Here is a 22,716-nt window from a genome sequence, read left to right as displayed (position 1 = left end):
TAGATCCATGTTCTGATTCCATCATTTGTTAGCTGAGTGAGATATAGCAATTTACTTAAACTTAGTTTCATAATTCATAAAATGGTGATAAAATATTTGCCTATAGGTTTCTTGTCATGCTCAAATGAGATATTATAACACAAAGCACTTTGAATAGTTACTTATAATTGTTTTTTTCCTATTCTACAATAATACACACAACTTTGGAATAAGGAAAAGCAATGGACATTTTTTTAAAGGCTTGATTATTGCAATGTCACCTGAACCTGGAAGATTTGTTTTTCTGAGTGAAGAAATATTTTCTCTGTGTCAAAGTTTCACAATCATCGTCAAGTAGGCCCTTGAACCCTGCCATTTAAAGTGCTCCTCTCTTTGATCTGTGGCACTCATACATACACTCTAGTAATGAGGACACTGAGCTCGCGTCTGAAATTTAACAAGATAACCACTAAAATCTCTTTGAATTCTATATTGTTGTGATCCCGTGGCTACAGAGAATCAGGAATTGACATAGACACTCTTTGGATTTCATACCGTATGGAGGCTTTCTTACTTCCACGTGACCTTGACTGAGTTTTGAATAGGTAAGTGAAAGAGAAGGAGGCACTCAAAGAAGTCAGCCATAGAACCAGTGTGAGAAACAAGAAATGAGCTTTTTTGAGTTTTGCAAAGGCAGATCAGGAGAGTTGACCTGCGGAGTGGAGAGTAGTCATAATTTTTAAAAAATGGCCATGGAAATTAAAACTGATCAGAAATATGAATTCCATAAAGACAAGGGCAAAGTCTTGTATTTTGAGGGGAAAATGTTACCCAAGTAGAGAGTCTGTGAATATGATCTTGAAATAAAAATAAATGAGAGATAACTGACTATTAATGAAATTGTCTGAAAACCATACAAACACCAACATTATCTTCATGATCCCTAATTCTAGACCTCTTTGGTCACTGTAAAATTATAACATTTCCCATGTATCTTTAACAGCTTTCTAGGAAAACATTAACCAAAAGTACCGGTTTTGATTTGGCCATAAAGTGACAGGAGAGGTAAGGTTCTCTAGGATTAAAGAATAACGTTTTCTTATTTGATTTACTTTAAAAAATTATTCTGAAATCTGTTACATATCTGTCCTCTCCAGGATGAACTTTATATTGGTTCAGCAGATTGTTTACTGTGCTCTTCTTTTTCTTTTTTTGGTCTTTCCTGCTCAGTGCCCAACCCAAGTTCAAAGGCTGATAAGAGAGAAAATCTCATGAGGAGGTTTTAGTCTAGGGAAAGTCATTCAGTGGATGTGATCTTGGCTCACAGGGGACGATGTCAGGCTCTTCCTGGCTCCTTCTCAGCCTTGTTGCTGTAACTGCTGCTCAGTCCACCATTGAGGAACAGGCCAAGACATTTTTGGACAAGTTTAACCACGAAGCCGAAGACCTGTTCTATCAAAGTTCACTTGCTTCTTGGAATTATAACACCAATATTACTGAAGAGAATGTCCAAAACATGGTGAGTTCTCATAGCTCTATTGGGCTATTTGTTGCCTCTTAAAAATTAGATTACTGCCCATGAAACTGAAAAGGGAAATCAAAGAAATGCTCTGAGTTGTGAGATTGTATGTTTGCCTCCATATCCCTGATTTTGGAGTCCCAGATAACTAAACTTAATTCACCCTGGGGTTCATTCAGAAAATTGTTACAAAATAATTCACTGGTCTCAATCCAGATGCTTGGAAACAAGTGAATATTCTTTGTAAAATTACTGCCATAGTTCTCATCACAGTCAGGATTTCAAAGCATTTTCATGGAAATTCCATAAGTTATTGAGTTAATAATTTTCTTTAGTCTACAATATCAATAGGAATATCTAAAGATTCTCTACAAATGATATATTAACTGAAAAATGCAACTGGAGGCTTAGTGAAAGAACTAACCAGTAATTAAGCTAATCAGGGCTTGGGTGAGGCTGGACTTGGGAATTCCTTTTCTCTTTGTCACGGACCTCCAAGGGACTCCCAAAGGTCACAGAATCCAGGCAGAGCCCTCCAAAACAAAAACAAAACGAACAACAAAAAAACCATGATTAAACCAGTTCTGACAAATATCAGAATGCTCTGGGAAAGCCAGATGCTTTGTTAAACAAGTGCAAGGACTTAGGAATTTCTTCTCTCACAGATCCCAGAACAGTATCCTTACATATTTAAGTGCTGAGAAATCAAACAACTTTATTTAAGAAAAGGTTATATATACTGACTCACTAAATTAAACACAGCATAGTTTTATTTTAATGAGACTTTCTGATGATCAAGTTTATCTTCTTTGGGATTAACAATAAATGAACTTCTTAGAGTAAATAACTTGCTCTGTAATCCCCAGTTTTGAATATTTGCTGATGAATAACCCACTCTTAACTGAAAATAAGTAAAATATTTGAAATTACTGGCTGGGTGCGGTGGCTCACACTTGTAATCCCAGGACTTTGAGAGACCGACGTGGGTGAATCATCTGAGCTCGGGAGTTCGAGACCAGCCTGGGCAACATAGCAAAACCCTGTCTCTACAAAAAATGCAAAAATTAGTTGGATGTGGTGGCACACGCGTGTACTCCCAGCTACTCGGGAGGCTGAGGCAGGAGGATCACTTGAGTCCGTGAGGCAGAGGTTGTACTGAGCTGAAATCTTGACACTGCCTGGGAGACAGAGTGAGGCCCTATCAGAAAAAAAAAAAAGAGAGAGAGAGAGAGAGAAAGAAATTACCATTAATATTTCTAAGGCCACTTAGTGCTTCAAATCTTGGTGTTTGTGATATACTTTTTACCTCAAAGAAGGTTTGCAAAATCTGAAAAAAGTTCTTCCATAAAATAAATACTTATAATATGCCACAAAGTAAATTTTTGGCAGCTCAATATACAGACAAGTATTTGGAAAACGATTCAAACTATAACCAAAGCAGAATTTTGCCACCCAAAATATTGTTTCTAGAGGTAAACAATAACCACTTAAGCCACTGAGGTTTGTTATTTGTTATTTAGTGTTACATAACAGAAGGTTATTTGTTATGTACTAAATAACAAACAAAGTTGCTTGTTATGTAGTATTACGTAACAAAAAACAAACAGTTGTTATGTAGTATTACTGTAGCAATAAATAACTGATACAGGAATGAAAATTTGGGCTGCATGACATGTGTATGTTCATATCCTATCAGAGTGACATGATTGAGGATGATCTACCATTCCCATATTGTCCTATGGTGTAACTTTCAGAAGTCAGAATATCCTTGTCAGCCTATGGATTTGACCTAATGTGGTGATCCTTATGTCAAGCTCTGAGAATATACCTCAAAATAATAGAAGGCATCAAAACTTGATCAGTATAGTATCATAAAGCTGCTGATGTAGAAGTGTGGAGAGGTCTATCAGATAGAGATATGGGGAAAAAAAGGCTTGGTTAAAACAGGTTTCCAAAGCTCTGTCCCTTTCTCTGCCATTGTGGTATGTGTGGTTGACTCCATTTCTCATGTTTTCTTACAAGACTTTCAGGATCAAGCAATTCCTGGCCAAAAAAAAAAAAAGCAAGGATACGTTGTAGCTATTTCTTGGTGAGTTACCAGAAGCCATGAAGAGAGAGCATGAAGCCCATACTTTTTTTTTTTTTTTTGAAGGGTCTCGCTCCATTGTCCAGGCTGGAATGGAGTGGCATGATCGTGATTCATTGCAGCTTGACCTCCTGGGCTCAAATAATCCTCCCACCTCATTTAAATTTTTTTTTTTGTAGAGAAGAGACCTCACTTTGTCTCCCAGTCTGGTCTTGAACTCCTGGGCTCAAGCGATCCTCTTGCCTCAGCCTCCCAAAGTGCTGGGATGACAGGCATGAGCCACTGCACTTAGCCTATCACACTTACTCTTTGCGTGGTCTCCAGAGCTTCTTCAGCCCCCTGCTGCCAGGGCCCCTAGGGTCTTGGGCATGCCCCATTTCTGAACCTATTCCTGTCTCCAGGGATAGAGTCACAGTGAACTCAGCAGGATGATTCTAAACCGCTATTCTGTATATACCCAAGGAAATTTCATCCCTGTCTTTAATGAGTCTGTCCCATGCCCCTTAATACACATGAACACCTACCCACAGGTACAAGTCGGGGAAGATCACTGTGCAGCACATAAAATAAAATTCAGGGGTGAGCACTTTTTTTCCCATGAGATAAAATTAGGAAAAAATAAAAATGTTCATACAGGTTAAAAATTGTAAATGTTAAAATATTAAACCTCCCATCTAAAATAAAGAAAAAATAATTTCTTAAATCCCAAGCTTGAGTTATGGAATTCACATTCTTATAATTTACATTACCTATTTTGTTAAATGGAATGTGTTTTTTTTTTTTTTTTAATATGCAAGTACCTGGGCCATATTTAGAAAGTAACCAAGGCAGCTTTTGTCTTTGAACCCAATGTGGTTTTGACAGCTCTATCTGGAAATTGAGCCAGCATATGGGAGCCAAAGGCGAAGGTTTTCCTGGGAGATTTTTGGGCTCCAAGGTACTGGATAGATGCTAAAGATTCCATTCAGGTTTTCATTTTCTGTCTTCATGGAACTCTCACACCTACAGGGGAAGAAATGGTTTAGAGGTTACTAAAAGTATATAGCCTGGTTTAGGCGATAGTGAGCTATAGAAAAAGAGAAAATAAGTTGTCAATACTTTAAATCTCAAACAACTTCTTACAAAAGGATTTTAATAGTTTAAATACAATTATCACAAGTTGGGTAAAGACCACCAGACCTATGGCCTAAGAAATCATATATTTAATTTGTGCATATAGTTAGGGCCAAAAAGAGCAGAGTATCTTTTTGAATGTTTTAAAATATAATTTAGGATTTTACAGCTCCAGTCCTTGAAATTACAAAGGATCTCTTTCAAGTCGGGAAAATGCTATCCATTGCAGTTATAGATGGGGTTTAGAGAGTGTTTTAATTTCTTGTGATTATCTCAAACAATGTGTGCCTTACTCCCAAAACTCCCTTGTATGGCTACAGAAATTGTTGCAGTTTTAGTTGCTTCTCTCCTGCCTTTGCCCAGAGGTAGTATGGAATGCCATGAATTTTATCTGTAATGGTTTCTTTCAAGCCTGGGGCTATGTAAACTGCTATATATGTTTCATTCCATTCATCATTCAGCCTACATATAGCTATCAACCGCTAAATTATCTGATAGGTATGCATGAACTGACTGATTCTTTGCATAACTGCTAAGCTGTCTGTTTTATTTAGGCTTGGGAGCCGTAGGGTAAGGATATGGAATAAATTGTAAATAATATTAAAAGAATAGCTTGGCAAGGAATAATACATCCTCAGAGGCCAAAATGCAGGGCAACACAAAGTGATTTTTTTGGTGTTATAATTATAACACATGTAGGATGGTAGTGATAAATAAAATATAATTGGATAGCCTCAAAATTCCCACATATAGTATGATAAACAATGTTCTAAGACTGAGGCCTTTGGGAGGTTGTGAGTTATTTCCTGTAGATAGAGAGTAAAATTATTCCTATAATTTGGTATGAAAGTTTTACCAGAAATTTTGCTTCACAGTAAATCATCTGGATTGGGTGAAGCCAGGTGGGGATTGAGAAGTGAGTCAGGTGGGTTGCATAGATGCGTCTGTGCTGCAGACCAAATTCCTCTTCCCATAGCTCACTTCTTCCCACTCCTGCATGTTACAGAGAAGACTAGACTGTGTCAAACACAATCTGTAGGATAATAGTTCAGAGCATTAGCTTCGGAAATAAACACTGGGTTGATGCCCTGGCTCTTCTAATTTCTAGCTGTGTGACCTAGGGAAAGTTACCTGCTGTGTGCCTAATTTCCCTTATTTGCAAAGTTGAGACAATAACAACTCCCTCACAAGGTTGGTTGTTGTGAAGATTAATCAAAAAGCAGTTTCTGAGAGGTTGTGAGTGTTCAGTAAAGAGAGAAATTGCTTTCCTTTTTTTTTTTGAGACAGATTCTCATTCTGTCATTCAGGCTGGAGTGCAGTGGCACAATCATGGCTTACTGCGCCTCGACTTCCCCAGGCTCAGGCAATCTTCCCACCTCAGCCTCCTGTGTAGCTGGGACTACACGTGCGAGCCACCACACCTGGCTGATTTTTGTATTATTCGCAGAGATGGGGTCTCGCCATGTTGCCCAGACTTGTCTCAAACTTCTGGGCTCAAGCGATCTTCCGACCTCAGCCTCCCAAAGTGCTGGGATGACAGGCATGAACCACCACACACAGCCTATTTTCCATTTTCACTGCCACTGTTTTCTTTATCTCTTGTGTGGTTAATTACTGCCACTTCCGTGCACCATTTCCATCATGTCACATGCGTAGTCAAAACGCTCAGTGACTGCTTAATTCTCAGAGGGTAAAAGTGAAATTCCTTGGCCTGGAAAGTGCAATCATGCCTGAAGTTCTACCTGTGGGAGCTGTACTAGTTATCTATTGTGCAAAAAGTTACCACAAGCTTAGCAGATTAAAACAAAGCATATTTATTATCCCACAGTATCTGTGGACTAGGAGTCCAGGCACAGTTCAGCCGGATCTTCTGCTTCTAAGCCTCATTTGGTTGCATTCAAGGTGCTGGCTAGAGCTATGGTCTCTTCTGAGGCTTGATTGGTGATGGATCTACTTCCACGCCAATGCAATTACTCAGAGGCCATCTTTAATTATTTGCCATGTGGCCTTTTCCATAGGGTAGCTCACAACGTGGCATCTTGCTGCAACAAGTCAGCAAAGGAGAGAGTCTTCTATCAAGATTAAAGTTAAAATCTTATGTAACATAAACATGAACATCCTGTCACCTGTGTTGTATGCTATTGGTTGAAAGTAAATCACAAGTCTGCTCATACTTATGGGGAGGGGATCACACAAGGGTGTAACCACCAAAGGCAGAGATCATGGGAGCATTCCTAGAGTCTGTCTGCCACAGGGCCAGGATCAAATGCTGGTGGCTGATTGCCAGCTCCACTGTTTATATCTTTCAGCCCCTTTCTGTATGTATAAAAAAGGAGAGAGAGTGATTTTCTACCTCATAGTGTTGTTAAGAAAATCAAATGAGGTAAATTATTTTGCAAAGTATTGTCTACTCATCTGACTCCTACCTACTTTCAGGTCTGTCTTAAGTTGCAACTTCTGCATGAGGCCTTGGCCAAATATAGTCACCTGCATGAATTTCCTCTTTCTTGTAACAGAAACTGCTTGGCCCACTCATGATTTATACATTACTAAATACTCTTATGTTTCATTAATGAAACATTTATAATGCCTATCTTACCTGTCTGATAAAATTGAAAGCAATCTAAGGACAAGAACTTTCCCCCTATACATAAAATATAAAATAAATCATAAAATAATAATAAATAACAAATAAATAATAAAATAACTAACATTTGTTGAATGATTAGGATGTGTTAGGCACTCTTGTAAGCATTTCATTTTTTGTTACTTCTTCGAATCCTTACAACAGTCCTTTGAGGTAAGTCCTATTATTACTTCCATTTTGCAGATAAGACAACTGTGGCTCAGAGAGGCTAAGGTACTTGAGTCCAGGAGCAGAATTCTTACTTTCCTCACACATTATCTCTTTTGTGTGGTCTAGAGCAGTACACTATACCAAGTAGTTGCTCATTTTGGTCTTTGGTAAATGGAAATGAATTTGTACATTGAGAAAAAACTACACTAGAGTAGTTTGGAGAAGTTCACTTTCCAACTGATGTTCAAGATTGGGCAGCGGGAGGAGAGGGGGTGGGAAATGTGTCCTGGCATCATCACCTGCTTGATGATTTCTTTTGCTGGTAGAAAATCACCATGGCTACCAATGGCCATTTTCTGGGAAGCCTTTTTTGGGAATCCTAACTTAAGATCAAAATCCCTGGGCTAAGTTATGGCAGCTAGGAGGTTACTGTGAACTGGTTCTCATTTCTTATGGTTTCCATTGTTATTAGGGGTCTGTATTCTCATTAAGTCCACTCTGAGCTCTACTGTATTCTCCTTTTAGAGCACTCATCTTTGAATCCTTGGCCAACTCACCTACATCACAGCACTAAGGCTACAAATTCCAGGGCCCCATAATGTGGATTATCTGTGAGAATTCACTTCCAGTTCTGGGGACAGGACCCTTGGGAAAACCAGGCAATAGGCCAGAGAGAGAGAGAGAGTGGTCAAAAATGACCTGGTCACTCTTAACCTAAACCTTGATCTTTAGCGGAGTAGAGGACTAAATCACTCAGGAAATATTAAATGTTTCACCAGATATTCTTTGTACTATATCTTCTGTTTTTTCTGTTCAAGCAATGCCATTCCAACTTCAATTTTCTTTCATGTCATTTCAGAATAATGCTGGGGAAAAATGGTCTGCCTTTTTAAAAGAACAGTCCGCACTTGCCCAAATGTATCCACTGCAAGAAATTCAGAATCTCACAGTCAAGCTTCAGTTGCAGGCTCTTCAGCAAAATGGGTCTTCAGTGCTCTCAGAAGACAAGAGCAAACGGGTACGTTTGTGAACATTTTAGCATTGATCCCAAGAGTTGAAATATTTGAGAAATATTAAACATTAATATCACCCACAGCAGCTTCCTTTGTTTGAAAAGATAGTAATGCTGATGTTAGAAAAAGCTCTCTCTATCCCTAGGTAAGGTGACCATACAATTTATTATTCAAACTGGAATCGTTTTGAGAGTGAAAAATACTGGTAATAATTATATTCAAACACAGAGTTAAACTGAGATTGTCCCTGGCACTGTGGTGTGTATGGACACCCCCTAGTGTTAGGTCACCTTCCTGAAGGATCAGGCAGCCTGAAGAATACAGTTAGTTTGTGTCAGTGGTTCTCAACTGGGGATGCTTTAGCCCTCCGGGGATATTTGACAATGTCTGGAGACGTTTTTGGTTGCCACAAATACGGGATACTATTGACATCTAGTGGGTAGGGATGCTGCCGAACAGTTCACAATGTATGGGATGGCCCCCAACAACAAAGAATGATCTTGTCCACAATGTCAACAGCAAACTTTTTTTCTATAAAGGAACAGATGAGAGTAAATATTTTCGGTTTTGTGTATTTAGGTATTGTCTGTGTTACAACTAGTCAACTGTGCTGTTGTATCAGGAAATCAGCTGTAGCTAATATGTAAATGAACAAGTATGGCTGTCTTCAAATAAAACTTTACAAAAACAAGCAGCAGACAGGATTTGGTCTGCAGAACATAGTTTGCAAACCTCTGATATAGCCTATTGAAATATTTTTAATCTAAAATATTTAGCTATTTAAAAAGAAAGTCTTCTTTCTCAGTTGCTTGTCCTCTGGAACTTTGTATGTTCTAATCTGTGTATATAAAAATAAAAGTGTATCAAAAAGGCAAAGATAAAACCATGTGAAATGTATCTTTCTGCAAGTTAACATTTATTTTTCTGCATTCTTTGGATCCAATTATCCAACTAATTATCAATCCACTCTACCTTATCCATTCTGTTTCTCCATTTTTCCCCCCACAAGGACACTATGAGAAACCTTGCCTATTCACATATAGACAGCCTGGTCCAGCCTAGGTGGAACCTGGACATTTTATTTTTAAAAAAATCCCCAGATAATTCTAATGTGCAGTCAGGACCGAAAACCACTGAAATTCATGTAAGAGCTTAAAGTGTTTGGGAAGAGGAGGGACTCAAAGGTGCTTAGATTCGATGGAGAGGAAGCAGTAGAGATTGAAGAAGAGGTAGAAAGAGACCGTGAGGGGTTTTGTGCCATGGTAAGGAATTTAGGTTTATTCCTTTGGACTATGGGATTGTGTGGAAGTTTTAAGCGTAAGGTCTATTTCATGTTTTAGGATCACTCTCAAGGCAGAACCAAAGAGAAACAGATCCTTTAATCCAGTGCTTCTTAAATCAATCTGAGGGAGAGAACCATTTCCTTCCTTCCTTCCTTCCTTCCTTCCTTCCTTCCTTCCTTCCTTCTTTCCTTCCTTCCTTCTCTTCCTCCTTCCCTCTTTCTCTCCTCCCTCCCGTCTTTCCTTTCTCCCTCCTTTATTCCTTTATTTCCAATACATTGCAGATCAATACTTGCTTAAGTTCACTGATTACAAGCTTAGATGTCATGGAAATATCAAACTGTTTTCCCAAGTTTATAAACTTTTATTCTCTTAATTCCTGTACTTGTCACAGAATGGAACCAAACTATTTGCTCATGTGCACTGGTCCACGGATTACACCTGGAGTATCACTGCTTCACTCTGTCACCTTCACTTTACCTACAGGGTAAAGTTTAGCAACTTTAGTATGGCATAGATGGTCCCTCGTGATCTGGCCCCTGCTTATCTCTCCATTCTCATGTCTTTCATTTCCCTTAGTGAACACCGTCACTCCAGTTTCATTCAACATCTCACTGTCCCCTGGGAATGCCTTGTCTTTTCCAACCTCCTTCCATCTTTTAGACTCTTCCCTCTACCTCCCTTCTCTACATGACCAATGCCTACTTCTTCTCCAAGACACAGCTCTTATCTTCCCTTCTCTTTGGACCCATTCTTGAATCTCCAGGTTATTAGTTATTAATTTCTCCCTGCTTCTATACTACTGCATCACTTTTTGGTGACAGTTATAGCACTTGTCATTCTGTTATGTATTAATAGTTACTGATTTCATGGCTGCCTCACTGTCCTATGACTTTACGGTCTTTGACTTGTTCATTTCAGAACTGTCAGAGTGTAGGACATATTACAGGTTCAATAAATGCTGAACGAAACAAAAAATGCACTTCTCTGTGTTAATTCTTTGGGTTTTGGTAGATCTGGTTATTTCAATTACTCCATATATATTTATTATGTGCTCATAGCACTTTGTGCTAGTTGACAGTGGGAAAACTTAACTGGGCTATTCCTTCTCTACATGGCAAAGAAGTAAATTGCTGTATTTTGAGGAATCAAAAAATCATGTGGCCAAAAGGGTATGTTTATATTAGCATTCTCTTCAGCAAAATTTCCATTGTTAACATTGTTTATTATCTTAAATTTGCAGTTGAACACAATTCTAAATACAATGAGCACCATCTACAGTACTGGAAAAGTTTGTAACCCAAATAATCCCCAGGAATGCTTATTACTTGATCCAGGTAGGCTACTAATTTTGAGTAGTGATTATGAAATTTACTTTTCTCCCAAGTTTTAAAAATGATTGCAAATATGTGTGTTTCAACACATACATGGTCTTTTAACTTTCTTGTAAATTTTATCACATTTACTTAATTTAATCAAGTCAATAAGTAAGTTATTTCAGTGGTTTATTTTCTCTGCAGACGTATTTTGGAACTATAAGGGCAAGGAAATGAATGAATCATGAGATTTTATTTAACCACTTTATGACCTGATGTCTGCCAACCTTACTTTTAATTCTTTAAAGTTCATGTAGTTATTTACAAATAAAATTTTTACAAATGCATCTTTTCTTGTCTTTGTGTGCTTTGGGATAACAGGTTTGAATGAAATAATGGAAAAGAGTTTAGACTACAATGAGAGGCTCTGGGCTTGGGAAGGCTGGAGATCTGAGGTCGGCAAGCAGCTGAGGCCATTATATGAAGAGTATGTGGTCTTGAAAAATGAGATGGCAAGAGCAAATCGTAAGTTTGCTGATCTGTAGAGGTCCTGAAGTTCTCTGTGTGGCCGCGGGGCTATTTCTTCTGCATTACCAAGCCTGCCCTTTGATATCAGGGATACTCCTCAATTAACAATCATCTCCCGAACAATTCAGATTACCTGTTTTAAAAAGAAATTACTGGGGAAAAAGAAAAGGTGCACTGGTATTCTACAATTCAAGAAGCTCAATAATGAGACTCAACTACAAGGCCTAAAATAAATTATCCAGGAATTATGAATTATAAGTAATCTAGGAAGATCTCAGACCCCTAAAAGTTCCTGAGGGAGTCTGGGGATTAAGGGGGGATCCCATTTCTCAGGATGAGAGACAGAGTCACTGTCTTTTGTCTAAAGCCCCCACAGTTCACTTTCAAAGGTCATTTGTGTGTCTACCTTAGGGCGATACCCCAGAAAGAAAAAAAAATCAGATTAGTTTAGGCTGGAAATGTATTATTTTCTGCAGTTGTAATTATATCTCAAATTATGTGGTCATAAAAAATCTTAACATAGGAAGGGATTTCCATATCTCTTAACTTATTCTCTTCCCTGAATAGTGAGCTGAAGTCATGGAATCATTATTCACATTGTGCTTTGATGATTTACTGCCCGCTGAGGTTGAGTAAGGAAGAATTTTTTCCCCCATTTGTTGTTTTAAAATTTCCTTCACTGCCACTTAAATGCAATATTCTTAAGCCTTACGCAAGCTGGAGACAATAGCTTATCACCATTTTTAAAACAATATCCTGCATGTCCTTTCATCCAAATATTTATTTCTGTCCTCATCTTCCTGGTCATTAATTGCAAATGTGAATGTAAAAATAAAAATTATTAAATTATGTTTACAAACTTTATTAGCTAATACCCTAACACAAGCTTGTGTTTCCTGATGGTGAGATACTAAAGGAAGCACATAGAAACATGCTATTGATACATATAATTTGCAAACAAACACAGGTTCACTGTGGCAAAGTCTAAGATGAGTTGGGTCTGATCTAAAAATACAAGGCCATGAACAAAAGAAGAATTTAAAAACTTAGAGATCCAGTCACATATTTTAAAGCTAAAGATACAAACTGATGTATCAAGAGAGTACACACCCAGAATTGAGAGACTAGGAGTGTGCTTCTTTCGCTTACCAGCTGTGTGATCTTGGACAAGCGATTTAACCACTCTAAGCACAGGTTGTTAGTGGGAATATAAACTGGTGAAGCTGTTTTGGAAAAATAGTATGAGAATTCCTAAATAAATTAAAAATAGAATTACCATATGATCCAGCAATCCCTCTCCTGGGTATATACCTAAATTAGATGAAATTAATACTTCATAAGGATATCTACACTGCCATGTTCACTGCAGCATTAATCGAAATAGCCAAGATAGGGAAACAACCTAAGTGTTTGTCAAGGGGTGAATGAATAAAGAAACTGTGGTAGGTATATGGAATGGAATATTATTCAGCCTTAAAAGAGGAGATCCTGTCATTTGCCTCAACATGGATAGACCTGGAGGACATTATGCTAAGTGAAATAATCCAGACATAAAAAGAAAGATATAGCATCATCTCACTCAAACGTAGATTCTACAAAAAAATCAAATATACAGAGGTAGAGTCATCGTGATTACCAGAGGTGAGGTGGAGCGGGGTGGAATATGGGGAGAAGTGGGTTAAAGGATACAAAGTAGCAGACATGTAGGATGAACAAGTCTGAAGATCTAATGTACAACGTAAGGACTATAGTTAATAATAATGTTTTGTATTCAGGATTTTTGCAAAATGAGTAGATTTTAGCTGCTCTTCCATGGGGGGACAATGCTCAACTATGTGAGATGATAGATGTGTTAATTTTGTTTACTATAGTAACCATTTTATTATATATGTATCTCATAACATCATGGTGTACACCTTAAATATACGCAATAAAATTTATTTTAAAATAAACAGGCTGTTACTCTGCATAGTGAGAGTTATAATAATGACAATATTGTATGGTTCTTGTGTTTATTAAATAAAATAATACATTTAAACTCCTGGCACAGAGCAAGTGCTTAAACAGAGATTACTTAATGTTATTATTCGTTTGCATCCCTTTGAGTTGATGTTTATCACAATAAAAATGTGATAAGCCTTTACATTTCTTTTAACCTCCCAGCAAGGCTAATCGATGTATATTGTGCTCTCTCTCTTTCTTTCCCTTATGTTCTTCCCTTTCTCTTAAAAAAAAAAAAACAGATTATAAGGACTATGGGGATTATTGGAGAGGAGACTATGAAGTAAACGGGGTAGATGGCTATGACTACAACCGCGACCAGTTGATTGAAGATGTGGAACGTACCTTTGAAGAGGTAAGCAAGGAACTGTACACAGAAACAGCTGTGGGGCAGTGTATGGGAAAGAGGGACAGCGACTAAAGGCATTCTGGCTCATTCTTAACACATTGGTCAGCCATTCCCAGGCCTCATAAAGTTATGGAATATTAGAGTTTGAAAAGATTTTAGAGAATAATAGGACAGTCCTACAGATGATCAGAATTGCTCTGCTTTCCTCCTTCTTTCAGTCACTGACCATTAATTACCAATAGAAAGACTATAGGAATGAAATATTATAAGAAGAAATGGTCCTTTAGCTTATAAGTAGGAATGATCTTCTTGAGCTACCTGGGGCTGGCACTGTCTTCCTGTGTTAGCAGAACTATAGACTTTGCTTCCTTCCTCAGGACAATTGATACTATTACTTTAAGCTAGTCTTCATAGGGAAGAGAGAGTTTTGTGAACAGAAATGTCCCACGGATGTTTTTCCTTCATTTTGGCCCCATGCCTCCCCTTTACCTGCACCTTCAAACTTCTAATGTGAGTTACCTTGTCACAGCCATAGTTTGGCAGAGCTATCAAAAATGGAAGTAAGATAAACAACTCCCCGAAAAGGAAATGGGGAGAAGACTTGAATAAGTACATCATCAAAGAAATGACACAAATGGCAAATAAGAAAATAAAAAGTTATTAGGGAAATGCAAATTAAAGCCATGATGAAAATCCCCTCCACACCCACCAGAATAGCTATGATTAAAAAGACGGACAATACCAAATATTGGGGAAAATGTGAGACGCTGGAGCCCTCTTACACTGCGGGAAGAAATGTAAAATGGGGCAGTCACTTTGGAAAACAGTTTGGCAATTTCTTAAAAAGTTAAGCACACACTTACCATGACTCTTAAGTTTCCATGTGAAATAAATGAAAACATATATCCTTATCCATAGAAACACATATACAAATGTTCATGGCAGCAATATTCATAATAGCCCCAAACTGGAAAACTCAGCTGTCCTTCAACTAGTGAATGGATAAACAGACTCTGATATACTCAGAGTGGCCAGAGATAGGAGTGGAACTGACTACAAGAAACCTTTTGTGGTTATAGAAATGTTAAAAAACTAGATAGTGGTGATGGTTTCCCAGTAGTTTTAATTTATTGAAACTCATGGAACTACACTCTTGAAAATGGGTGAATTTTATAGTATGTAAATTATACCTCAAACTAAAACAAAGGAAGGAGGTAACAATCTTAAAAATGAATATATATTTTTTGCATCTGCTTTTATTTTGGGACCTGTGTTCTCCCAAGTATGTTTATCGACTTATGCAGTGGAGTTATCATCAATATCTAGGAAGAAGGAATACTTTTAAATTTTCCAGAAATTTGAGAGAAGAAGAATTATAATTTGGTGAAATTCTACTTGTTTAAAGAATCTCTTATTTCTAGTGTTGTTGAATGGAAATTAGAATTGGTTACTCTTGGTCTTAAACTTTCTTCCTGTGCTTTTCAGATTAAACCATTATATGAACATCTTCATGCCTATGTGAGGGCAAAGTTGATGAATGCCTACCCTTCCTATATTAGTCCAACTGGATGCCTTCCTGCTCATTTGCTTGGTAAGAAGCCCATGAATTCTTCATGTACTTGGCTCTTTGTTATTTCTAACAATAAAATTGCCTTTTTGAGTGAGCCTTAACATAAAACTTTTGAAAAATTCTGTAAGTGGTAACATTGTAGAAATCACATTTTGAAAGCATTTTCTTCAACCAAAAGTCTATTTTAAACAATTCTCTATTGTATTACTTTTTTATACATAAAGAGTTATTATTTTGGCTGCAATTCAAATGATAAAGGGGTTATTTAAGATAACTAGAGAAAGAATTACAGGCTCAAATGAGAGTGGAAATGGGAAAATAATTTTTAGCATTTAAGTTGGTTGGCTAAGCTCTTAAGGTGGAATTTGAGATTTTAGTATCATATCATCAGAGGAAAAAAGCTTGGTTGGCTGGGGGTGGTTGGGGTAACAGAAAGGTATAGCTTGGGCGAAAGCTTCCTAACTTCATTCTAGACCTCACCAATTACTTTTGCTGAAAAGTGCTTGGCTTGGAATCGCATGAGTGAAGAATGAAAGTGACCATCTTCTCCTCTCCCACCGCAGCAACTGAGGCCAAATAAAATATAAATATTTGAAAATTTCATGCCATGCATACATAGCATTTCTACTGTAGTCAAACTAAGTTGCAGGAAACTAATCTCCTTCACAGCCAAACCTTGTGTCTGTCAGCAGGAGAGAATCCAGAGAAAGGACCTGTGGAGACTTTTAACTCTAAAGTAATGTGGAAATCCTTTCTACAAAGTCAATGGCAAGCATTATTTAGTAATTCAGTTTCTGCTTAAACCTGTCTGGTGTGATGGGATAATTTCTTCATTCCAATGCAGACTAATTTACTGCTACCTGGAACCAATGTAACACAATTCTACCTTATGTGGAACTTAAGCAACACCCCTCTGATGACTTCCATTCATTAGTCTTATTTCCATGCTATGAGGTTACCCAGAATGTCAATTCCTATTCTACAAGATGACCTTCCAGATATTCATAAAGAACCATCATATAAGATACAGCATAGTACTTGGTGCAATACATTTTAGTGACTATTATTGTTATTGTCATGTTTGCACTGTTTTCTTTTGTCAAGTTAAATATCTTATACATTATCGACCATTCCTTAAAACCTCACTTTTCTATAATTGTTCTCATTTTGATGAACTGTACTTTGTCAATGTGCCTCCTCAATTATCATGCTCAGAGATAAACAGTTACTCCAGATGAGGTTTGACCAACATAAAGAAAGACATGGTACCATGACTACCTTTGTTCTAGACACTATACTTCTATTGATTTAGCTCAAGGTCACATTTATGCTTTAGAAGCCAGGCCATACTGTTTGTTGGCTCATTTTTGGTCTTTTAGATGTGCACTGTGCTTTAGCCTAATGCCACATATATGTTTTTATGATGGTTAAGTTTTTCTTTAAAATTTAAGCATAAGACTTCACATGTATCACTACTAAATTTTATCTTTTAAAATATAAGTTTATAGAGGTTTTTTTTTTGTTTTTTTTTTGTTTGTTTGTTTTTTTCAGATGGAGTCTCACTCTATCACCCAGGCTGGAGTGCAGTGGCTGATCTCAGCTCACCGCAACCTCTGCCTCCTGGGTTCAAGCGATTCTCCTGCCTCAGCCTCCCAAGTAGCTGGGATTACAGGCTCAAGCCTCCACGCCCAGCTAATTTTTGTATTTTTAGTAGAGACAGGGCTTTGCCATGTCTCTACTATGTTGGCCAGGCTGGTCTCAAACTCCTGATCTCAAGTGATCTGCCTGCCTCAGCTCTGCAAAGTTCTGGGATTACAGGAGTATTCTTCATGAAGTTTCTTGCCCCATTTCTTTGGCACCAGGATTCTGGTCCCACTCTTAGATTGACTTTTTCTAGATACATCTTCTTTTTCATGGTCTCTGGCCTTGGAATACAACTTAACATTTGTTTGAGATGTTTACAAAGTCACCAAGTTAAGTACACGAATGTAGGAATAAAAGTGGAATTTAGCCACCAGTTAGTAGAAGTTCCTGAATGATGATCTTATATGACCTCTTTTGAAGCCAACATTGGGAATTACTAACAGCTTAATTTGTAATATTTTGTACCATGGGTGGTGGATTATAGAAATCTCTTTCTAATTTACAGTATCAGTGATGGTCCATATATTTAATAAATTATGTCTACATTTCTGCTGCTTTGTCATATACTAACAGATTTTTTTTAAAAAATAGGTGATATGTGGGGTAGATTTTGGACAAATCTGTACTCTTTGACAGTTCCCTTTGGACAGAAACCAAACATAGATGTTACTGATGCAATGGTGAACCAGGTAGGAAAAAGAGCCCTTAAAAACTAAATCTAAATTCTCAACTTCATTTATTTTTATGTCATCCTTCTATTTTTATTTTTATGTGAAACCATGTAAATAAAAAATTTAAGCTAATTGAAATTTATTTCTTACATAGCTATATTTTCATGGAAAAACAGTTTACAATGGCCTCAGATACCTTGAATTGCAGGTGTAGTATTGATCTCATTGAAAGGTATTTAAAATGCAGATTACCTGAGTTTTCTGTTAAGCAGTAAGATGTAGAATTGTCAACTGGTTGGTATTACTCTTTCCAAAGTTTGTCATTGCTAAGTAACCAGCCAGTAATCTCTATGGATAGTAAAAACAAGAATATTAGGAGGGGATTTTTGCATATTAAAAATTATTAGTGTTAAAAATATTACAAGAATCTTTAAAAACAATTTTAAGTAACACCTTTATTACTACTTTGGTTTAATTATTTAAATGTGCTGGGTTCCTCAAAACACAAGTAAGTACATAGCCCACAGACCCAATAAAGCAACTACACAGTCGAGACTACAAAGCAACCAGCTAACAACAGCATGACAGGAACGCTTCACCTAACAGATTGAGAGTGGCAAATTGGAGAGAAAAACAAAACCTAACCCTCTACTGTCTTTGAGACCCATCTCATGTGTAATGACTTGGGCTCAAAGTAAAGGGATGCAGAAAGATCTATCATGCAAATAGAAAACAAAAAAGAGCAGGGGTTGCTATTCTTGTATCAGATAAAACAGACTTTAAACCAACAACAGTAAAAAAGGACAAAGAGGGTCATTACATAATGATAAAGGGTTCAATTTAACAAGAAGACTTAACTATCCTAAATATATATGTACCCAACATTGGAGTACCCAGATTCATAAACATAGCACTTTTAGACCTAGGAAAAGACTTAGACATCCAGAAAATAATAGTGGGGGACTTCATCACCCCACTGACAGTGTTATACAGATCACTGAGGCAGAAAACTAACAAAGAAATTCTGGAAATTCTGGACTTAAACTTAACACTTGACCAATTGAACCTAAGAGACATCTATAGAATATTCCACCCAACAACTATGGAATATACATTATTCTCATCTGTATACGAAACATACTCTAAGACTGGCAACATGCTCAGTCATAAAGCAAGTCTCAATACATTCAAAAAATTAAAATTATACCAAGCATATTCTCAGACTGCAGTAGAATAAAAATAGAAATCAATACCAAGAGAAACTCTCAAAACCATGAAATAACCTGGAAACTAAACAACTTATTTCTGAATGACTTTTGAGTAAACAATGAAATTAAGGCAGATATCAAAAAATTCTTTGAAACAAATGAAAACAGAGACACAGCATACCAACAGCATATCTGGGATGTGGCAAAAGCAATGTTAAGAGGAATGTTTATAGTGCTAAATGCCTACATCAAGAACCTAGAAAGATATCAAATTAATAATCTAACACCACTCTTTAAGGAACTAGGAAAACAAGAACAAACTAATTTCAAAGCTAGAAAAAAAGAGATAACTAAAATCAGGGCAGAATTAATGAAATTGAGACCTAAAAAATCATACAAAGGATCAACAAAATGAAAAGTCAGTTTTTTAAAAGGATAAACAAGATGAAAAGACCTCTAGCTAGATTAACAGAGAAAGAGAGAAGATCCAAATAAGCACAATCAGAAATGACAAAGGTGACATTGCAACTGATCCCACAGAAATACAAAGGATCCTCAGAGACTATTACAAACACCTCTATGCACACGAACTAGAAAATCTAGGGAAAACAGATGAATTCCTGGAAACACACAACCTCCCAAGACTGAATCAGGAAGAAATTGAAACCCTGAACAGACCAATAATTAGTTCTGATATTGAATCAATAATTTAAAAACTTACCAACTAAAAAAACAAAAAAAGCCCTAGACCAGATAGATTCACAGCTGAATTCTACCAGATGTAAAAAGAAAAGCTGGTACTAATTCTACTGAAACTATTCAAAAAAATTGAGGAGGAAGTTTTCCTCCCTAACTCTTCTATGTGACAAGTATCATCCTGATACCAAAATCTGGCAAAGACACATGGAAAAACAAACTACAGGCCAATATATTTGATGAATAGAGACACAAAAATCCTCAATAAAATACTAGCAAACTGAATCCAGCAGCACATCAAAAAGTTAATTCACCATAATCAAATAGGCTTTATTCCTGGGATGCAATGTTGGTTCAATATACGCAAATCAATAAATGTGATTCACCATATAAATAGAATTAAAAGCAAAAACCATATGATTATCTCAATAGATGCAGAAGAAGCATTTGATAAAATCTAACATCCTTTCATAATAAAAGTCCTCAACAAACTAGGCATTGAAGGAACATACTTCAAAATAATAAGAGCCATCTATGACAAACCCACAGCCAACATCATACTCAATCAGCAGAAGCTAGAATCATTCCCTTTGAGAACTGGAAAAAGTCAAGGATGCCCACTTCATCACCCATATTCAACATAGTACTGGAAGTTCTAGCCAGAGCAATCATTTAAGAGAAAGAAACAAAAAGCATCCAAATAAGGAAAGAGGAAGTCAAATTAGCTCTCTTTGCTGATGATATGATTCTTTACCTAGAAAACTTTAAAGACTCCTAGATGTGATAAATGACTTCAGTAAGCGGGGGCATACAAAAATGAATGCACAGAAATCAGTAGCGTTTCTATATACCAAAAACTGAGAGCCAAATCAAGAACACAATCTCATTTACAATAGCCACAAAAATTAAAACATCTATGAATACATCTAATCAAAGAGATGAAAAATCTCTACAAAGAGAAGTACAAAAAACTGCTGAAAGAAATCATAGGTGACACAAACAAATGGAAAAACATCCCATGCTCATCGATTTGGAAGAATCAGTATCATTAAAATGGCTATACTGCTTAATGCAATCTACAGATTCAATGTTATTCTTATCAAGTTATCATTATTTTTCACAGAATTGGAAAAAGCTACTCAAAAATCCATATGGAACCAAAAAAGAGCCTGAATTGCCAAAGCAATCCTAAGCAAAAAGAACAAAGCCAGAGGCATCACATTACCTGACTTCAAACTATACTACAAGGCTACAGTAACCCAAACAACATGGTACTAGTACAAAAACAGACACATAGACCAATGGAACAGAATAGAGAACCCAGAAATAAAGCCACACACTTACAGCCATCTGATCTTTGACAAAGTCAACAAAAATAAGCAATGGGGAAAGGACTCCCTATTCAATAAATGGTGCTGGGAAAACTGGCTAACCATATATGGTTATGCAGCTTCACTTTTTATTCTGCAGTGGACTTTTCCCAGGAGTATGTTACGTATGCTAAAATGTTCATTGCATTGCTTCTTACAGATTTAAAACTATTAACAAGCAAAGGTTCAGCAATGCACAAATAGCAAATTATGGTGCAATTATCTGAGGAAATTTTATAAGGCAAATAGAAGTATAATTAGGTATTCTACTCAGAAATGTAGAATTTTAGTTGAATGAACAAAAATACATAATTTATAACTATAATATCATTTCTTCAACAGAAGGGAACACAGATAATTTTTTTTTTTTTTTGAGATGGAGTCTCACTCTGTCGCCCAGGCTGGAGTGCAGTGGCGTGATCTCCGCTCACTGCAACCTCCGCTTCCCGAGTTCAAGTGATTCTCCTGCCTCAGCCTCCTAAATAGCTGGGACTACAGGTGCACACCACTATGCCCAGCTAATTTTTATTTTATTTTATTTTTTATTTTTAGTAGAGATGGGGTTTCACCATGTTGGCCAGGCTGGTGTCCAGCTCCTGACCTCGTGATCCACCCGCCTCAGCCTCCCAAAGTGCTGGGATTACAGGTGTGAGCCACCGCGCCTGGCCTGAGAATTTTTAAATTTAAATTTAAATTTTAAATTCAAGGAGTTCACGTGCAGGTTTGTTACAAGGGTATATTGTGTGATACTGACGTTTGGGCTTCTATTGGTCCTATCAACCAGATATGAACATAGTACTCAATAGGAAGGTTTTCAGACCTTGCTGCTCTTCTCTCCCTCCCTCCTTTTGTAGTCCCCAGTGTCTATTGTTCCCATCTTTATGTCTATATATACCCAAGGTTAGCTTATAAGTGAGAACATGTGATACTTGGTTTTCTGTTTCTGCATTAATTTACTTAGGATGACAGTCTTCAGCTGCATCCATGTTGCTGTAAAAGACATAATTTCATTATTTTTATGGCTGTATAGTATTCCATGGTATATATGTACCACATTTTATTTATTTATTTCTTTGGGTTGATTCCTTGTCTTTGCTATTGTGAATAGTGCTACAATAAACACCTGAGTGCAGGTGTCTTTTTGGTAGGACAATTTATTTTCCTTTGGATATATACACAGTAACGGGATTGCTGGGTCGAATGGTAGTTCTATTTTTAGTCCTTTGAGAAATCTCCAAACTGCTTTCCATAGTGGATGATCTAATTTACATTCTCACCAACAGTGCGTAAGTGTTCCCTTTTCTCAGCAGCCTCGCCAACATGTTATTTTTTGACTTTTTAATAGTGGCCACTCTGACTGGTGTGAGATGGTATCTCATTATGGGTTTTGATTTGCATTTCTCTGATGTTTTGAAAATATTTTCTCCCATTCTGTAGGTTGTCTGTTCACTGCATTCTGTAGGTTGTCTGTTTACTGCAATTCTGATTGTGCTTATTTGGATCTTCGCTCTTTCTCTGTTAATCTAGCTAGAGGTCTTTCCATCTTGTTTATCCTTTTAAAAAACTGAATTTTTAT

General features: G+C 37.0%; 1 protein-coding gene across 1 annotated transcript in view; it reads left to right on the top strand.

The window, feature by feature from the left end:
* Positions 1-384: 384 nt before the first annotated feature.
* Positions 385-22,716, top strand: part of ACE2 (angiotensin I converting enzyme 2) — a 46,683-nt gene continuing 24,351 nt past the window's right edge. The window contains exons 1-8 of the mRNA XM_025372062.1: positions 385-584; positions 1,210-1,498; positions 8,354-8,512; positions 11,031-11,124; positions 11,485-11,628; positions 13,875-13,987; positions 15,467-15,572; positions 17,787-17,884. Coding sequence (XP_025227847.1) covers positions 1,313-1,498; positions 8,354-8,512; positions 11,031-11,124; positions 11,485-11,628; positions 13,875-13,987; positions 15,467-15,572; positions 17,787-17,884 — 900 coding nt within the window. The 5' untranslated portion in view covers positions 385-584; positions 1,210-1,312. The remainder of the gene's footprint in view (positions 585-1,209; positions 1,499-8,353; positions 8,513-11,030; positions 11,125-11,484; positions 11,629-13,874; positions 13,988-15,466; positions 15,573-17,786; positions 17,885-22,716) is intronic.

The sequence above is a fragment of the Theropithecus gelada genome, chromosome X, assembly GCF_003255815.1.
Source record: "Theropithecus gelada isolate Dixy chromosome X, Tgel_1.0, whole genome shotgun sequence".
Lineage (NCBI taxonomy): Eukaryota > Metazoa > Chordata > Mammalia > Primates > Cercopithecidae > Theropithecus > Theropithecus gelada.
The sequence above is the reverse complement of the archived record's forward strand: the minus strand, read 5'-3'. Positions and strand labels throughout refer to the sequence as shown.